Here is a 16737-nt window from a genome sequence, read left to right on the forward strand (position 1 = left end):
ACCCCCAAAATGAATGTCATTATCTACTCAATACCATGCCAACGATGACGCAGGACATTTTGTGGTTCAATCCCAGATGGTTTAGAAAAGATGTTACTTGCACCGTTAATACGCGGTCGAGCTTGTGCACCCACTTCTGAAGAGGTGAGAGCTAATGCTACAGGTGAAGAGTTCGGGATTTTTCACATTTTAAAATCAAGCCCCCAGCTACTTCAGACGTTTAGAAGAAGGCTGCAACGCCATGTTGCCGTGAGGCTCCAAACATATTTTGTGGACAACAAAATCTGCAGGTGGGTGAACGAATGATGAGTATTTGTCATGTGGTGGACTGTACGACACTTAGCTTATATATTTTAAATATTTGCAAAACCCTTATTAATCAGGGCGTAAATTCTTGTGTAGAAGTCATGAATTATTCCTCCCAATTAAACGGATTGCCACGCTTTGCACTGGAAAGCTGTTCATGGTTGACAATTTAGAGTAAAAGCAGCTGACATAAACAAAAACAGATGAATATGTGCCATCTTTGTACAACAAAAGAGGCACATTAAAAGTCTGGTTTATATCCAAATATGATTCCAGCAGTGCAGATTTTATTAAAGTTGGACCTGGTAATATTTTTCTCCTTCCAAAACAGCACAAATATAAATTGATTGAGGTCAGATTAATATAAAGGCTAGAGCATCACAAGGTTAAATTCTACAAAGAAAAGGACACAAGGGAGCGCAAGTAATCGATAAAAACATTGTGTTTAATAGAAGAGCAGTAATGTACAGCAGAGAGGAGGAGGATCAAAAGACAAGGGAGAGAGTGAAATTATTTGAGACTTGTTGACCTGAGTGGACCTCAGCAGGGGTGTGACGATGACTGTGGGAGAATTCCCACAGCTGTTCCCTGGGTTTTTATCAAAGTACATTAGAGCATAAACATCAGAGGAGACTTTAAAGCAGGTGAATAAAATGAGAGAGATACACGTTGTGGCAGCCCTGAGTAAAGATTTGAAGCACTGATGGAACACAGTGACTCAAGAAGCTGCAGGATCACCAAGTCCATACAAAGTAAGAGGTATTGTGCTGTAGTTGTAGTGGTACCACACCCCCGTCCTCCGATCTGCTCATCTCACACTCATCAACGGAAGTCATTTGGGCTAAGCTCTATCCAGAGAGGAAACAGTGACTGATGGCTGACACCACCCCTAACCAAGGAGTATATCAGACTCATGTTGACAGATATGAATGTCCAGCATCTTTCCAAGCTGTGTGTCATTTGGCAGATGCCTGCAGTGAGGATGTCTCAGGGAGGTGAGAAGGAAAATAAATGGAGGGGTCAATGTGTGAGAACATGGTGTCCAGTCAGGTCCTGGGTGTGACCACAGAGAATGAAGGAGGGGTAAGTGCCGGTGCAGATGGGTAATGTATTCCACCCACCTGATAAAAATGACCAAATTGTTCTTCATTGTTCAGCTTTTAGTTTGTATCGAGCTCACTCTTCTGAACAAGATGATACCAACTCCTCCTTTACATTACTTCTAGACAAGGCCTTTGTGTGGAGGAAACACGATTTTCTGGTGTTGCAGCAAAATGTCTGCCAACTTTCCTCACTCCCTCTCAGACAAAGCCACCAAGTGAACATCAATCTCAGCCTCGGACAGGATCCTGGAACACAAACACACAAGTTAACGGTCGTAATTTCTGTTGTGCTGGATTTTGTAGGCATAACACACAGATGGACATGTTGAGAACACATTTAAATTTGTAAGCCCTTCCTTTGATCTCATTTCTGGTTTTAGTTTTAGGGAATTTCCATTACTAAACATGCTTGTTTTGATCATTTAAAAAAAAAAAATAGTTCTGCAAGGCTTTAAGGCAGGAGCAATGGTATCTGTTCTGAGCTGCATGATTTGTTGGAGGGATTTTTTCTTTTTGTTTCTTTGTAAAAATGTATCCAGTACATTTCTTCTAGTAACGACCTGCTTCACCCTCATTCCGCAGAACCCATTTATAGCAGCACCTGGACTGTGAAAACCTTTCTTCACATATGGCCAGGATTATATTCCTAATCTATGGCTATCAGTATATTGTCTCTCTTTGTGTCAGGAAAATACTCACTTGAATCTAGATTCCTGTGTAGTGATAACTCCAACCTCCAGCTCTGAGGGCTTAAAGTCGATGGACAGAACGGTTGACAGACATGAGATAGCCGTCTGTTTTGAGAAGAGAAGGACAGTTGTTGAGAAACATGACAGGAAGTGAAGAACGGTACATGCATTTAAAACAGCAAGAAGCTCACAATGTCAAGTCATTTAGAAAGATGGAACATAATGAGGGATGCTAGTGGAGGACTAAATGAGTGAATGAAAGTCTATGCTTACACCAGTGCACAGCATATCAGTATGGTGTGTTTGTGTGTGTGTGTGTGTGTGTGTGTGTGTGTGTGTGCCTGCTATTGCATGTAACAGCAATACAATGTTTAATGTCTCCAAGAAAGACCAACGAGGAAAAGCTGTTTCAACATTTGTTTACATTTTCCTAAAAATGTAGATCCAGGTGACATATTCCACTCCTCATATTATTTTCCGAAGGAGATGACGTTAAAATCTGATAAATATGTTCCAATATTTTAAAAAAGGATGTAGCAGATCAGTTCATAAAAGATGTATCAAATATACTTCTTACTGTCTCTGATTTGTATACCTAAATGAGTACCTTACATATTCATTCCTTCGATGGCTGCAAAAGGTATAGGTGGCAACCCGCCATGTAATACAACTGAGTTGACTGACACCCACAATTTTAATCAGCAGGTTTGCTTAACAATACAACTCCAATGTGGCTTTATGAATCTGAATATACAACAGTTCTATAACAAGCATGGGATATGATTACACTCTGGTATCTTTGTATATATGTTATACAGTATATGTGTGTACCCTACCTCTATAGTCTGCTCATAGGTCCAATCCAGTTTCTTCTTGACTTTTTTCTCCAGGAAGCTGGTGGCCTCAGTCTGTTTGACTCCAGCTGCCGTGGCTTTAAAGCCACAGTAGTAGCCCGCTGGATCACACTTAAACAGCTGTGGACCAAACTCTTCATCCAGTCCAACCAGAATCATACCTGAAGGAAGGATGCAGGGTAGAGGGGAATGAACTTTAAAAATACATTTTAAGTTTGTTAAAAAGAAAATCTGGAATCACTGCTAGACAGTGGCCTGTTTATACACAGGTTTATAAACCTTGTGCAAAAAACAAGAGGGCATGACCAATATTTGTTTTCAAAGATATGTGAATTGGATATGCAGATAGCACATATTCAAAATCAAGCTGTGTTGAAAACCCCCACACACTTTCCATACTAATAACAGTCTTAATATTGCTGATATATAAGCATTCACCAGTTCTATTCATGAAGGAAAGTATTATTTTGGATTTTTAAAAACATTTGAACAGGTTGCTTTTGGTTAAAACCCTGTATGACATAAACAACCATTAAGGACACATTATTGGTGTGCTCAAACACAAATACACAATACTCACAGCAACCTAGCGGCCTCATCTCAGCATTCTGCGTGTACACTTGGGAGATGTCAGCCATGCGTTTGCACAGCATATCCACAGGGATCTCATAGCCATACTTGTACATCCAGTTAGCTGCTTCATACCGTGCCCTCTGCACCTGAGACCTGCTGTCAGCTGGAAAGAAGACAAAGCACAAAAAAGTATATCACTCAAATGTATTTAATCAAAGACATACAGGAATGAAAGAAAAGAAACTTGAACAAAAAGCTATCTATGATACGACAGGAGGGCTAGAGCTGATAATTCAGTCTGCAGGAGTTTATTACAGTAAGTCTTGACAGAAACTTTGAATACTCAATATTATGGCTCACAGTTGTGGGTATTCACAATTAGCTGGAGAGGACATTGCTTACCAGTCATGCCAGTCAAAACGCAGCCAATGTTCTCAGTAATTTTGAACAGATGTGTGACCGTTGCAGCATCCAGCAACTTGTCCTGAGAAAAATCCAAGACAAAGACAAAAGAGTAATATACACCACACATACACTCCACCAGCACTAATAAAACAACCATAATCGCCTCTGCAAACATGCTTGGTGAGGACACAGAAACACACATTTCTGACTGTTTGTGTTTTTGTATATACTCACTGGGACTTTCTTTTGTGTGACAACCACAACACAATCCTTCCCTCTGACTGCTACAGAGGTCAGTCCCCCCTGGTTGATGGCTTTGAAAGCATACTCTGAAGACAGACAGAAGGAAAAATAAACTCATGCGTTACAAGTGTGCACCTCAAACTTTCATCAATGCAAGAAAACTTCTTAAAAGCAGAAATCAAGCTACCTGGTTGTTTTGCATGTAATTTAACATACACAAGACATTGCTATCTAAGTATTGCAACATATACATGGCATATATGAATAGTTGCATTATAGTGATTTCACAGGAATTGTTTTTTATAAGGTTAGTCCAAGGTCTGAGGCTAACAACTAATGCAGCTCAGTTATAACGACTCGTTCAAGAGACTGACAGATTGAAATTCGGATAGGGGTAAATAGTAAAGAGTGCTAAATAACTGCCTGTTATAGCAGCTGAATAAAAAGGTCAAATACATTCCAATAAATGTATTTGTCCAACTTAAATTACGTACTTATATTAGCAGACCAAAGCTAAATTAACCTAGCTAAGTTAGCTGAAGCAAATGGAACACCACGTATATGGTTAATTTTGTTACTAATTATTTTTACAATATTCAATTCAAGGTTAATCATATATTAAATAAGCTACATACTGACACTACCACGATTTACTTGGGTAATGTTTCCTTAATAACACTGAACTATGGATGGGCTGTACAAAGGCTGCTAGCTAGTGTTAGCCTGTTAGCTAGTAGTGATGACAGAGCAGGTTGAGTTGAGTTCATTTCTTTAACTTCTTACCGACTTGGTAGAGTCTTCCCTCCGGAGAGAAGATGGTAATATGGCGGTCAAACCCTGCGCTTGACCCGCGAGACATGACAGCAGGAAATAATTGCGATAAACACTGGTTTAGACTGAAATTGAAACTAAACAGAGAGGAGAGAGCCAAAACATGCCTAACACTTACTACCGGATGTGATCTGTCCGATTGAATGCTTTCACTTCCGGGTCAACCGTTGTAGTTTACAGACGTCACCACTGCATACAACCTTATGTTCCTTTGCAGTTTGTTTATGATTTACATTATTTCTAAGGAATATTATTCTGACATTATATATAAATGACATTAAATAGCAAAGACTAGTTAGTCAATGAGGTAAATGTTTTATTTACAAGTCCTGTAGTCATTATCAAAGCATGTGAGTAAGGAGGATGGCTGTTCAGTGCTTTCTGGTGAGGCAGAGCCATCTTTGAGGTACTTCATAGGTGCTCCTGTCCTCTGTGTCGTCGTAGGGAAGGTGCCACGAGTCCGCTGAAGTCTGGACAATGGTGTCATAGTTGGGAATACTCTAAACACAACACAGAAACAGACAGTTAATTCACATGCTTCTTTCTTCAGCCCTCTCCCTTCACACCTCTACCAGCTCCTTTATCTTCCTCACCAGAAATCGGACTCTCCTGCCGGCTGCAACGCTACCACCCACTACCAGCTGGTGGCCTCTCTGCCATTTGAAGAAGAGCCGTCTGGTGGCCCCGTCTGACAGGCAGGCCTTGTGGTCCCTCATTAGGTCCCTGCTCACAAACTTACAGTGGTTCCCAGAATGCAAAGTGGCATACAGTAAGAAGGGGTCGTCCTCCGAACTGACAGACACACAAGAACAAGAGGTGTAAGGTTGTTGATAAAAAGAAGCACTGCTGAATACAAATATCATAAAATAAATCCTAATAACAAAATAACTGCTGTGTTGTATGTGTTTTCTGTGGAGTATATTCCATGTGATGTTTTTTCTTTGTGGTTTTATCATCAGGCGCTCACATGTTTTCAGTGAAAAAGCAATGAGCTTTCTGCCGGATGAGGTCCATGTTGTGTCTCTCCCAGGATCTGGAGGGCCGCAGCATGTGTTTCCTCCCCAACACCAGAATAGTGAGGCCCTGATGCTCCAGCTCTGACACCACCGCCAGCAACTGAAAACACACATGCAAACACCTCAATACTTTGAATACGTGAATATCTAATAACACAAATACCGGTCAAGCATGATGCCAGCATGAAGCAGATAGATGACTTGTACAAGTTTTAGACAGTTTGCTTGTGTGTGGTAGTTCACATAACAATTAATTATGTGTTAAAAGACAGACAAAAGAGTTATACAAGTGTATTGGAATATGTTTTGTGAGTTGCATAGCAACAACACGAAACGGATTCACAGTATTACAGATATACAAGCCTATCTAAGTGACCACACTCAAGTCGTGCTTTTTTGGATGTGTTTTTATACAAGTCAAAGGAACAGGAAGAACATCTGTAAGTTGTTTCTGAATGGACTCTTTGATACGGCTGAAACAAACTTAGAGACTAATTACTGTACCTCTCTCACTAATTATGCAAAGGGCCACTTCTGTCAACTACTTATTGCCACAGCCAGAGCTACCACTATATTCTTGTGTAGCACTGAACCAAGAGTTTTTTTCAAATACAGCTGTATGATGAAATGTTAATGTTAGGCCGTTTAGTGTGTCTGTGGGCCCTGGGGAAGCCTTAAGTTGTAATAATTTTGTGTTACTGTACGTAGTACGTATGTATAATGACCTTAAAATTGTGGTATATGTTATGTACACAATTGCTAGCTAATCCGATGAGAAAGCTCCATGGATGAAAATGTCTAATTTTCCACCAACTTTGTCAACTGAAATATCTTAAGAACTATTGAATGGATTGCACTGAATTGTTTTCGATGTGTGGTCGCAGAGCAAGGAGCCTAAAGTGACTTTGGTGATCCACTGACTGTTCAAGCTTTTTGATGACCAAATACCTGCAAAACTATTGGCATTTCCCATCAGCTGCACGTTGTGTTTAATGCTAATAGGCAAATTAAGCTGAAGCTTAGTTGTCAACATGACAGATATTGTGATTTTACTGCGTATATTGATAATTTACCTGCCAAACATCATCACTGTGAGCATGTTCAAAGCTCAAAGCACTGCTGCTGGGTGAAATTACAGCCTCTCAGCATCAATAGTGAGGCAGCAGACAGTTTATGGTATATACAACATGTATTTTCATATCTCATATATAACAGTCTGGCTGACCTCCGATTTCATTCATGCAGCCATTTGAATAATAGAGTGTCACTCGTCACGATGTGAATTTTCATGACTTTTGCATTTTTTAGAATTATTTATTTAGCTTTCCCGTGAAGTTGATGGCAAGATAGGGAAATAGGTTTGTCTGTGTGTGCTTCTTATTGTCTCACAGCCACTTTGAGAAAGATGTGACATATTTTAATGCAGAGAGGCAGAAAGACAGTTGACACTCACATCCTGATAGACAGACAGTTGTGGGCACACAAGTAGACTAGGTGTTATTAAAATCAGGTATTGGCCAGTTGTAGCGGCACCTCCTCCACACATCTACTTACGCACACGGCAGGGTTAGTCATTGTGCAACCCGCAGAAAAAAGCCCCTGAGTTGGACGGACATACATGTAGGAAGAAACCACTCAAACCTAGACTGTAAAACTGTGTGTGTCTGCATTTGCAGAGATGATTCTGAATTTGCACTGTTAGACTGGTAGACACTGTACAATATTTAACTTAAACCTTATTTATATCACTGTTTGCACATACGTCTGTTCAAGTGTTTTTTCTCACCGTCTCTGACAGCTTCGATTTGTCCTTGTTGATATTTGCCACATTCAATCCATCTACGACCACATCAAAAGCTGGCTTCCTCTTCACAAATGTCTTGAACTTCTCCAACTCCTGAACAGACACATTAATACAAAGCAATGAACACAGATATAGAGATAGAGGGCAACATACTGAACAAAAACAGGCCAGTGGAGGAGTAGATAGAAAGAAACAGATAAATAAAGGCATGTCATACCTGGATATTGTGCCGTATTGTACAGATACACTTGAGTTTACGCTTCATCCCATTACTGCTTTATTTAACCATAGAGGCTCAGCATATTAGTGTGTGGATTGTAACCGAAGCTTCTTAGAGATTCATGATAATGCACCAAGCCTGAGAACAGACCAATACAGTGACAAATAAATGAAGTTCTCCCTATACCGTGTTAGGAAAACACGAGTCTACAGCCACACCAACGGCTCTGTGAGGCTGCACTTAAGCACAGCTGTGCTTTGAGCTATATGCTAACATCAGCATGCTAGTGACAACACTACCATGTTGCTATTTAGCAGGTAATATTCATCATGTTACAATATAACATTTGCTAATTAGCACTACACACAGGGCTAATGGGACTGTCAGTTTTGTAGGTATTAGGTCATCGGACGATTTAAAATGTTTAATTCATAGTGGCAGGAGAGGAAAAGAGGATCACCAAATGTATTATAATTCATCCTCAGGGGCTCAAGAATGTCCTTCAAAAGTTTCAGTCCAATCCTTTCAGTAGATTTCACTGAGTAAATTATGAATTTGACCTGCGAGGGGTCCACAGGGAAAATTAAGCGGATCACCAAAGTCAGCAGGATGTTAGTGATTCATCCACTGGGGAATATCCATACAAAGTTTCATGGCAATCCATCCCATACATGTTGAGATATTTCAATCTGGTCCAAAACGGTGGACAGAGCCATTCTGCTAAAATTATGATACGATAGTAGAATATGGCCATGACATGTTGCAGTTCTTGATTTGGGCAAAGCAAGGTTAAGAGTGTGCATTAACTGTTGCCTACATATTAGACCTGTTCTGTCTATTCTAAGCATTTCAGTGCACTGCTAGCCCTGTGCAAAAGTCCAATACATTCACAAATAAGTCCAGAAAGCATTCACAAAATGTACTCTAACATTTTTCTTTTAGTAAAAAGCAGCAGACACGCAAAAGCAGACACTACGCATGGACATTTCCATATAGACGTCTAAGCATATGTGTTCGATGTCTACTCATCGCATCATCTTAGTCAAAATCAGAGACTGTTGATGTCAAGTTAGATTTGGGTATAAAGGCGGACTTGCTCATTTCCAGAAAATGCGGCACTTCAAAAAAGCTGACAATTTGACTGGCTAGTTAACTGGATGTGTGACTTAATACGTGCAGTACTGAAAATGTACAGGAAAAGTCTGCAGATCAACATCAGGGGCTTGTTCCTCATTATGGTCAAGCAGCGCAACCAGACTCCACCTGTGAGTCCGCTGGCCTGATGGTTGGCTGATTTTCTCACTGACTGATCACAGGGCTGCCAGTAATACATCTACCTGGACTTTCTTTCTCGTTAACTGAGGTGGCAGAGTGCCAGCTGGCAGCTTAACCGACAGAGCACACTGCAAACTGGGGTAATAATGATTTCATGACAAAATGTAGATAAGAGGCCTACTGTCAGCGGTCTCTCATGTCTATTGTTTGTACTACATTTAAGTCACACTATATTTTCAAAATCCAATACTCACACTAACTTCCTCTAAAGGGGTAATGTACAGTATGTAAGCACAAAGTCTAATGTGGCTGCAGGTGCTCGACGACTGTCTTAAACTAATGTTGTTGTTTTTTTACAACTTTAGCAACCAAAAATAGACAATAGTCCGGGAACACCACAAGTTTTCTTTTGCACTGCAGGGAATGAGGAAGGACTCTATTCCCTGTCTAAGTACAGCTCCATGCCATAACAGGAATGTAGTGTTAAAGCTTGGTATAGGCCTCCAGCACGTGAACAGTGTTAGTACTTTCGCTTTTAGATAGCAGCAGTATGGAAATAGGTTGCTGTGAATTCCCCTAGACTTGAAACTTGACTGTGTGCACACTGTCACATCAAAATGTGATAATAATAATAATGTAAAAAAAGGTTGTAATATTCCTCCTCTGATGGAACCGTTCTGCAGATTAAACGTCTGCCAACCCTTGGTGACGCTTCGGTATCTGTTTTGACTGCTTAAAATTCAACCAGCACATGCCCACATGTACAGTATGGGACCATAATTAATGCTACCACAGCAGCGTAGTTTCACCTTGTAGGCTGGTCCTGGTTGAGGTGGGGGAGTAGATGTGTGTTTTGGTTGAGATGGCAAAAAGAACTAGAGAAAAAGACTGAGTGTTGATGGACAGGTGTATGTGTGTCTGGTTATAATGAAGAAAGGGTGCAAAAAGGAAAATAAAAGAAAGACGGAGAAAAAGAAAGAGAAGGAGAAGAGAGCAGGAGACGAAGGAAGAGAGAAAGTCCAGTATAATTATCCAGGGACTTTCCAGAGCCGATATGTGAAACCAGCTCATTGTGCCGCTGTGGATAATATGACTGCTTAATCACACACACACACAGATACATTTGCACCTGCATACATAGCTTACAGTGCCACTCATTGTCACACAAAGGGCGACAGTATCCTGTAAATATACGCCATTACCAATGATGAACAAAATCAAAATACAAAAAAAAAGCATAACTGGCTGCAGGACTCAGGCTAGAATTAAATCTATTCATTTTCATTCAAACACGTACAGGAACTTCCTGTTGAGTTTCACATTTATTGTATCAAGTCCACCTTTGGTTATACGTTTTCTGTTTTTGTATGATAACATCCAAGATTATGCATTAAATGCACATTTTATATTTGAGAATCCACATTTAAGTAAAGTTATGTCACAGGTAATGACTGAAAGAAATATGACTGAAACTATAAATGTGATTATCTATACTGACCTAACACGGTGAGATGGTCAGCAGCATTGTGAAGCATTTGTTTAACCCCATCATTTTATATATTACACCGCATCATAATGTGTTACTTAATGTCCTCTCTGCACAAACAGTAAAGCCTAGTATAGACAACATTACTTAACATCATATTAAAGATAAGCGTGTTCATTATTATGATATCGTCACACATCTGTGCTCTTTAAAGTATAACTTGCTAAAGTTTGGGGAAAATGTTTTATCCAAAGTTCAATCCAGAGAGGAGAGACACTGAATCCTAAAGTTTTTGGTATGAGTGATCGCTATCAGTAGCAGTAATACCAGATCAAAATACAGAGGTTGACCTTGTTTGTAAGCATTGTAGTGTAATTCTATTTCCTGTAATTGATATTTTTGGTGTTGAGGTGCAACATTTGCATCGTAGTGAACTGAAATGGTTTCAGATAAAAAAGCAGAAGGCTATGCTGTGGGGAGGTCCATGTTGCATTTGTCGAAATGCTAAAAATAGACCAAACTTCTCTTTTTGTTTTTGTATTTGAGGCATCGCCTTATGACGCAAGGCAATACATCACTGAAATCTACAGCCCAAGAAATTTGGTGGAAATGGTGTGCCAGAGAGCAGTTAAACATACTAGTTTCAAAAAATGGCTATTCTGCACCATATTTGCACCGGGGAATCTATTTTTCTGTGGTGTTAAAGTACATGACTTGACCTCTGCTTTGTGTCTCAACATCCATCTGTGATTGGTCACAGACAGACAAGCAGGACTTCTCTGCCCTTTCGTATCAACGCCCTGCTTGTCTTCCTCCATCGGTCTCCGTCCCTGCCTGCATCTGTTGCTTCACTGTTGTCTCAAACATTCTGATTGCCATTAAAATCAATTGCTTTCAATTGGGAATTAATCAAGTCGAGTTAAAACAGGATGTCTGTCTGTCTGCCTGCCTTCCTCAGCCTGCCTCCCCGGCCGTGAGGTAGTTTGTGTTCCAGATTCTCATGGTGCTCCACATGCTGGAAATCCCCTCAATTTAACTAACAGTTGCACCAACAAACTCCCCCTGACTACCGAAAAACACAAAGGACCGCATGCAAACCCTCTCTGTTCATAAATTAAATATGACATGTTATTAACAACGTGTTACTGGTGTTGGCAGGTATCTTTTTGGAACTATTTCAGGTGAATAACCTTGTTTTTAAGTTTACTGTCATAGGCATTATACAGCCAGTACATTCCAATTCACAGACAGTGCAAACACAGTACATGTGCAAGAAACAGAGATGGCTGCATCTCTTGGTTAAAAATACATTTCTCGTTTTGACTTCAACTTAGCATAAATGTGTCTTATGTCCAGTTCTCTAGTATCAAGATCCTAATTCTCTGTGGACTTGAGTTTTCTATCAAACCAGTGATAGAAAAGCACTTGAAACCAGGAGCTGAAAGACTGATACTCACATTGACACACTGAGCCTTCACACACCACGTCTGCTTCTTCAGAAGCAATGGTCTCGGCCACCTCGAAACATGCTAAATCTATCTTTTTAATTTCTATACTTCTTGTCAAATATTAAAAACCAACCGCACAAAGCAGAAGAATATTTTCCCTTGCAGGAATAGTTTTGGAAATGATTTGCTTATGTGCAGACAATTAGATGAGTAGACTGATACCACTCTCATTCCTGTCAAATATTAAGTCATTAGCATAAAGGCTAGAAACATGGGCAAAGAGTTAGCTTGTAAAAACTCACTAATTATCACTCTGAATTTGTTTAATCCATACTAAAACTGAAGCGTAAAAATGGCAATTTGAAGTTTGTTACATAACTAAAACAGCATATTAATGTAGCTAACTCAACCAAAAAGTTTATTTTGTGTTCAACTAAATTATATATTTTTGCTGTATTACATGCTAGTGTGGTTAAATAATATGAATTATTGTCATAACTACAAAATGCATGGAATATTCTTTTAATGGACAAATTTAAAGGGGCAGTTTTGGAATTAATCTTACTCACATTCCTGGCCAGAAAGAAAATAAATAAAGAAGGTGTCATTCGTAGAGAGTGAGCGTAACTTGAGCTGTTAGGCAGATTTTGTTCCATAATTAGATTATTCCATTAACCTGCCAGGGACGGCGTCATGGCAGTAGTGGTTGTCTTATTTTACTTGTTTGTGCTTATGCGCATTGTCCCTTCTTTAAATAAAATAAACTAAACTAAAAAGTCAGACGACCTGTTTCCAGTCTTTTTGCTGACAGGCTGCTCATGCTAGATACTTTATTCATGGGACAGATATGAGAGTGGTATCAGTTGTTTCATTTAACTCTTGGGAAGAAACCAAACAGCAATAGTTCCACAAATGTCAATATATCATATAAATATATGTTTTATGTTTCTAAGGAACTTGTGAGTTACATTGAATATTAATTAAATGGGATTTTTGTCTATGAAAATGTTCTGCTAGCAGGCATGGGAGTAAAAAAACTATTACCATAAAGCCGTACTCAGCAAGTGTCTGAATGGCTTTACCAACAAACAAACAAAAACGAGAGGGAGAAAAAAAAGTCTTGCAGGTTCAACTCAACCACAACCTCAAAAGCCTAGTGTTGCATGTGTACCAATGACGCCATCTAGCCGAAGTTAGAGAGAGGGGGCTAGAAAGCCAATGTAACATGCTGCTTACAGATAAAGATGATATCTGAGTTTAGGTTCAAAAAGGCCATTTCACTCATCAGCAACATGGATTGTTATTTAAAATACATTACTTCCAATAATAGAAAATAAAACTGACTGAGTTCAATGTATTATTAATTATGTTGAGTATTTATCTAGATGTTAATATGAACGTTGACCACACTGAATGGACAAACTGCAAGTACAATCAATTAATAGCACTTAATATCAAAAGATATACTGTAAAGAATCTGCGCACAATGAAATTAAGTAAACAATAAACCTAAATACTCTCTCTTCAAGTCCTACTAGAGGTGTACTTAGCTACTGGCATGCTTCTTATTATAACCCTAGACTTTAATAATGAATCAATACTTTATAGTTTTTAACTGGCAGGTATGTGTGAGTGTTTTGGGTGTACCTCCGGTGTAGTCTTGTTGAAAACATCTTGTCCCTGAATGACGTCAGTCATCACTCTGTCTTTCAGTTGTTGGTACTCCTCAGCAGTCAGCTGGATGGACTCTAACTCAGACCCACAACACCCGCAAACACCCCTAAACAAACACACAAACACAAACAAATGACACACATACTCATACAAAACATACAGTTTAGCCATTGCATAAAACATGGATGAAAACACATAAACCACTATGAAGATTGATGTTGATGTAGAGGGTAGAGTAATTACTGTGGGGTCGCGATGGTCCAACCTCCTGTCCATCTCTGCCCTGTGAGACTGGGACAGGGAGGAAGAGACAGACAGAGAAATGAGAGTGAGGAGTTGAGGTGGATAAAAATAAGTTCATGTTCAGTTCATACAGACAACTGAAAACTTACTTTGAGGAATAACACTGCATTACAATTGTATTTTGTTTTTTTAAATAAGTATTAAAAAAGAAGCCAAATCACTAAAAATGTATTCAGAAGCTGTATCTAAATATATGAATGTTCCCCAAATGATTAAACGAGACATTATTGTGATAAAAGCAGCCTTTTTTATGCCCATACATTTCGAGACTGATCACATATTATCTTGTCATCAGACAATCTGTTGTGTTTTATGCTAATAGAAGTTTTTTTGGCAAATGACATCATGATAAAAGACTTTGCCAAAATTCAGAGAACTGACACTCATTACTTAGGAAATGGTATACTTTGCATAAGGCCTCAGTTTCCCCCCTGACCCACAGAATCTTTATCACTCTTTTGTACCTCTCAAACCAGGTCTTGATGCTGCTGGCGAGGCTGTGTTGGGGGTAAATCTGATTGTTTCTCATGTAGAGCAGAATCTCCAGCAGCTTCTCCTGGTGCTCAGACTGAGACATGGCTGCTGCTTCGTTCCTGCTTTCCTCCTCAGTCTTCCTCCCTCCCTTAAACAGAGCGTCCCAGGTCTCCTGGTATGGGCTTAGCCCCTTTTCAGTTAATTCATCGTAAAGAGCCCAGGCAGTGGTTGTGTCACCGTGTGACATCGCTGCTGAGATGACATCACCATAATTGCGCGGTGATGGGGAAAAGACCTGTTGGGGCGACAGTAAATCCAGGTGATGTTAGAGCAGGGATGTCATGTCCTTCATCTCCAACAGAAGTTCAATACGTTTTCTACAACAACCTTCTTAAGCTCGTTCAGGATGTTGATAGCCTCCCTCCACCTCGCTGTCCGGACAAAGGACTTGATGAAGAGGCTGGAGGCTCCTGTGTCCAGAGAGGCAAAACTTCCCCGCATGATGTCATAGACATCAAACACCTCAGCGTCATGGCCGCCACTCACACACAGCGTCAAGTACCGTAGGAAGAGGTCATAAGGCAGCGTCCCTGTTTCCATGGCTACAAAAGTCAACAGGGACCTGTGGCAGAAATATGCAGTACATGTGTGTTACATACAGGGGCCTCACTGATATTTCTTGCTACTTTTGGCTATTTACTATTTCTCACTTGGCAATATCCAGTTCTGCCTGGGAGGAGAACATTGCCTGCATCATCCGGACTTCAAAGCGTTGAGAATTCCCCAGAGACTCCTTCAGTTTCCTCCACTCTGAAGCAGATAACGGCCGTTCAGGAGGCTGCATCTTCCCTGCCAAAAAACATTCGTACATCAGTTAAGGAAAGGGAAACAATGATTACCACACACTTCCATAGATTCATTTGGACTCCATGAGATGTTATTCTATACACCAAAAGAGGTCTGACCTGCTCCTCTAGTCATCCTCCCCTCAGGCTCCTCTTCATCCTGACAGACTAGAGCGGGTTTCCTAATCATCATCTCTGCCGTCCTCTTCGCTGTACCAGCAGCAAACACAGATTTGGGGAAGGAAGGTTTCTGTCGAAGAGTGGAGGTCTTACCTCTTCCCTTCTGAGCATCACCCCAAGATTCATCTTCTCTACGTCTGGTGTTTTTTCCTGCACCCTGTCCACTGTTCCTCGTGTCTGCCTGTCTAACACCTGGGTTGGGGTTCCTGTCTCTGGTGCACAGAAAGCGTGCTGACAGAGGCTGCTGTGATGACTTACACAGAGAGGTCTTCAGCGTGGTGAAAGCTGAACTTCCTTGTTGACAGAAAGTCTGGAAGGGTTTGTGGCATATTCTGACAGTTAATATCATGGTGGAGCCCATTTTAGGATGTTTAACCTCTGGCCTTGTGAGAACTGAATATAAGTTAGGTTACTCACTCATCTTCTCCTTCGTTTCAGTTATAAATCAGCTATTATTTTTTATCTTAAAAACTGTACGGTCACCGGTTTTCCAACCACAGAACACATGCTGTTAGTTGCATGAATCACTAAACTGTAAATGAGAATGTTCAGCTCACATACCAGTAGTTATTTAAAGACAGCTTTCACTCTCTCACTGGCTCTATGGACCTTTAAATTCGACTCACCCTTCACCTCGATAACCATATTTATTTAACTAACTAACTAACAACAGCCTGTTTCGTGCTACATAACGTCATGGTCAAACACAACTGTAGCATGACTCGAGTCGCACATTTTGACGTAATCAACGCTCGACAGTTCAGAGTGTTAGCTGCGTCAAGTTAACCAGAGAAAGACCGGAACAAGCTATTTGGTTTTTAACAATTTTAAAAATGTGTATTCTTTATTGTACTTTGCTTAAGTACTCTTTGCTGCAACTATGCGACTTCATTTAATGAATGCAAGGATAGCTCTACAATGAATATTTGTTATCAATTGCTAGAAAATGCAATTACCTTAGGTAAGTACTTTGCTGCTTATCTGGCCTGATTTTTAGGGATTTGCGTT

General features: G+C 40.1%; 2 protein-coding genes across 2 annotated transcripts; both read right to left on the reverse strand.

Moving 5' to 3' along the window:
• Nucleotides 1-730: 730 nt before the first annotated feature.
• psma6a (proteasome 20S subunit alpha 6a) lies at nt 731-5158 on the reverse strand. The gene is made up of 7 exons (XM_030443905.1): nt 4957-5158; nt 4165-4259; nt 3928-4009; nt 3533-3688; nt 2935-3113; nt 2109-2203; nt 731-1655 (listed from the first exon to the last, which is right to left on the reverse strand). The coding sequence occupies exons 1-7, from the start codon at nt 5030-5032 to the stop codon at nt 1598-1600; spliced, it is 741 nt and encodes a 246-aa protein (XP_030299765.1). The 5' UTR covers nt 5033-5158; the 3' UTR covers nt 731-1597.
• A 145-nt stretch (nt 5159-5303) lies between these two features.
• prorp (protein only RNase P catalytic subunit) lies at nt 5304-16486 on the reverse strand. Its single transcript, XM_030443903.1, has 10 exons — nt 15670-16486; nt 15415-15553; nt 15092-15326; nt 14695-14999; nt 14171-14218; nt 13901-14033; nt 7807-7917; nt 5972-6120; nt 5598-5796; nt 5304-5504 (listed from the first exon to the last, which is right to left on the reverse strand). Exons 1-10 carry the CDS (start codon nt 16088-16090, stop codon nt 5376-5378), a joined length of 1869 nt encoding a protein of 622 aa, XP_030299763.1. The 5' UTR covers nt 16091-16486; the 3' UTR covers nt 5304-5375.
• Between the last annotated feature and the right edge of the window lie 251 nt (nt 16487-16737).

The sequence above is a fragment of the Sparus aurata genome, chromosome 16 (genome assembly GCF_900880675.1).
Source record: "Sparus aurata chromosome 16, fSpaAur1.1, whole genome shotgun sequence".
NCBI classification, from domain to species: Eukaryota; Metazoa; Chordata; class Actinopteri; order Spariformes; family Sparidae; genus Sparus; species Sparus aurata.

What these genes read in the sequence shown, in the direction of transcription:
- psma6a (XM_030443905.1), bottom strand. Translation starts at nt 5,032, where the DNA reads ATGTCTCGCGGGTCAAGCGCAGGGTTTGACCGCCATATTACCATCTTC. An exon ending in TCACACAAAAGAAAGTCCCA is followed by an intron (nt 4,010 to 4,164) that starts GTGAGTATATAC and finishes GATTTTTCTCAG; the next exon opens with GACAAGTTGCTGGATGCTGC. An exon ending in ACACAGGAATCTAGATTCAA is followed by an intron (nt 1,656 to 2,108) that starts GTGAGTATTTTC and finishes TTTGTGTTCCAG; the next exon opens with GATCCTGTCCGAGGCTGAGA.
- prorp (XM_030443903.1), bottom strand. Translation starts at nt 16,090, where the DNA reads ATGGGCTCCACCATGATATTAACTGTCAGAATATGCCACAAACCCTTC. An exon ending in GCAGAACTGGATATTGCCAA is followed by an intron (nt 15,327 to 15,414) that starts GTGAGAAATAGT and finishes TTTCTGCCACAG; the next exon opens with GTCCCTGTTGACTTTTGTAG. An exon ending in TCAACAAGACTACACCGGAG is followed by an intron (nt 7,918 to 13,900) that starts GTACACCCAAAA and finishes GTGTCTGTTCAG; the next exon opens with GAGTTGGAGAAGTTCAAGAC.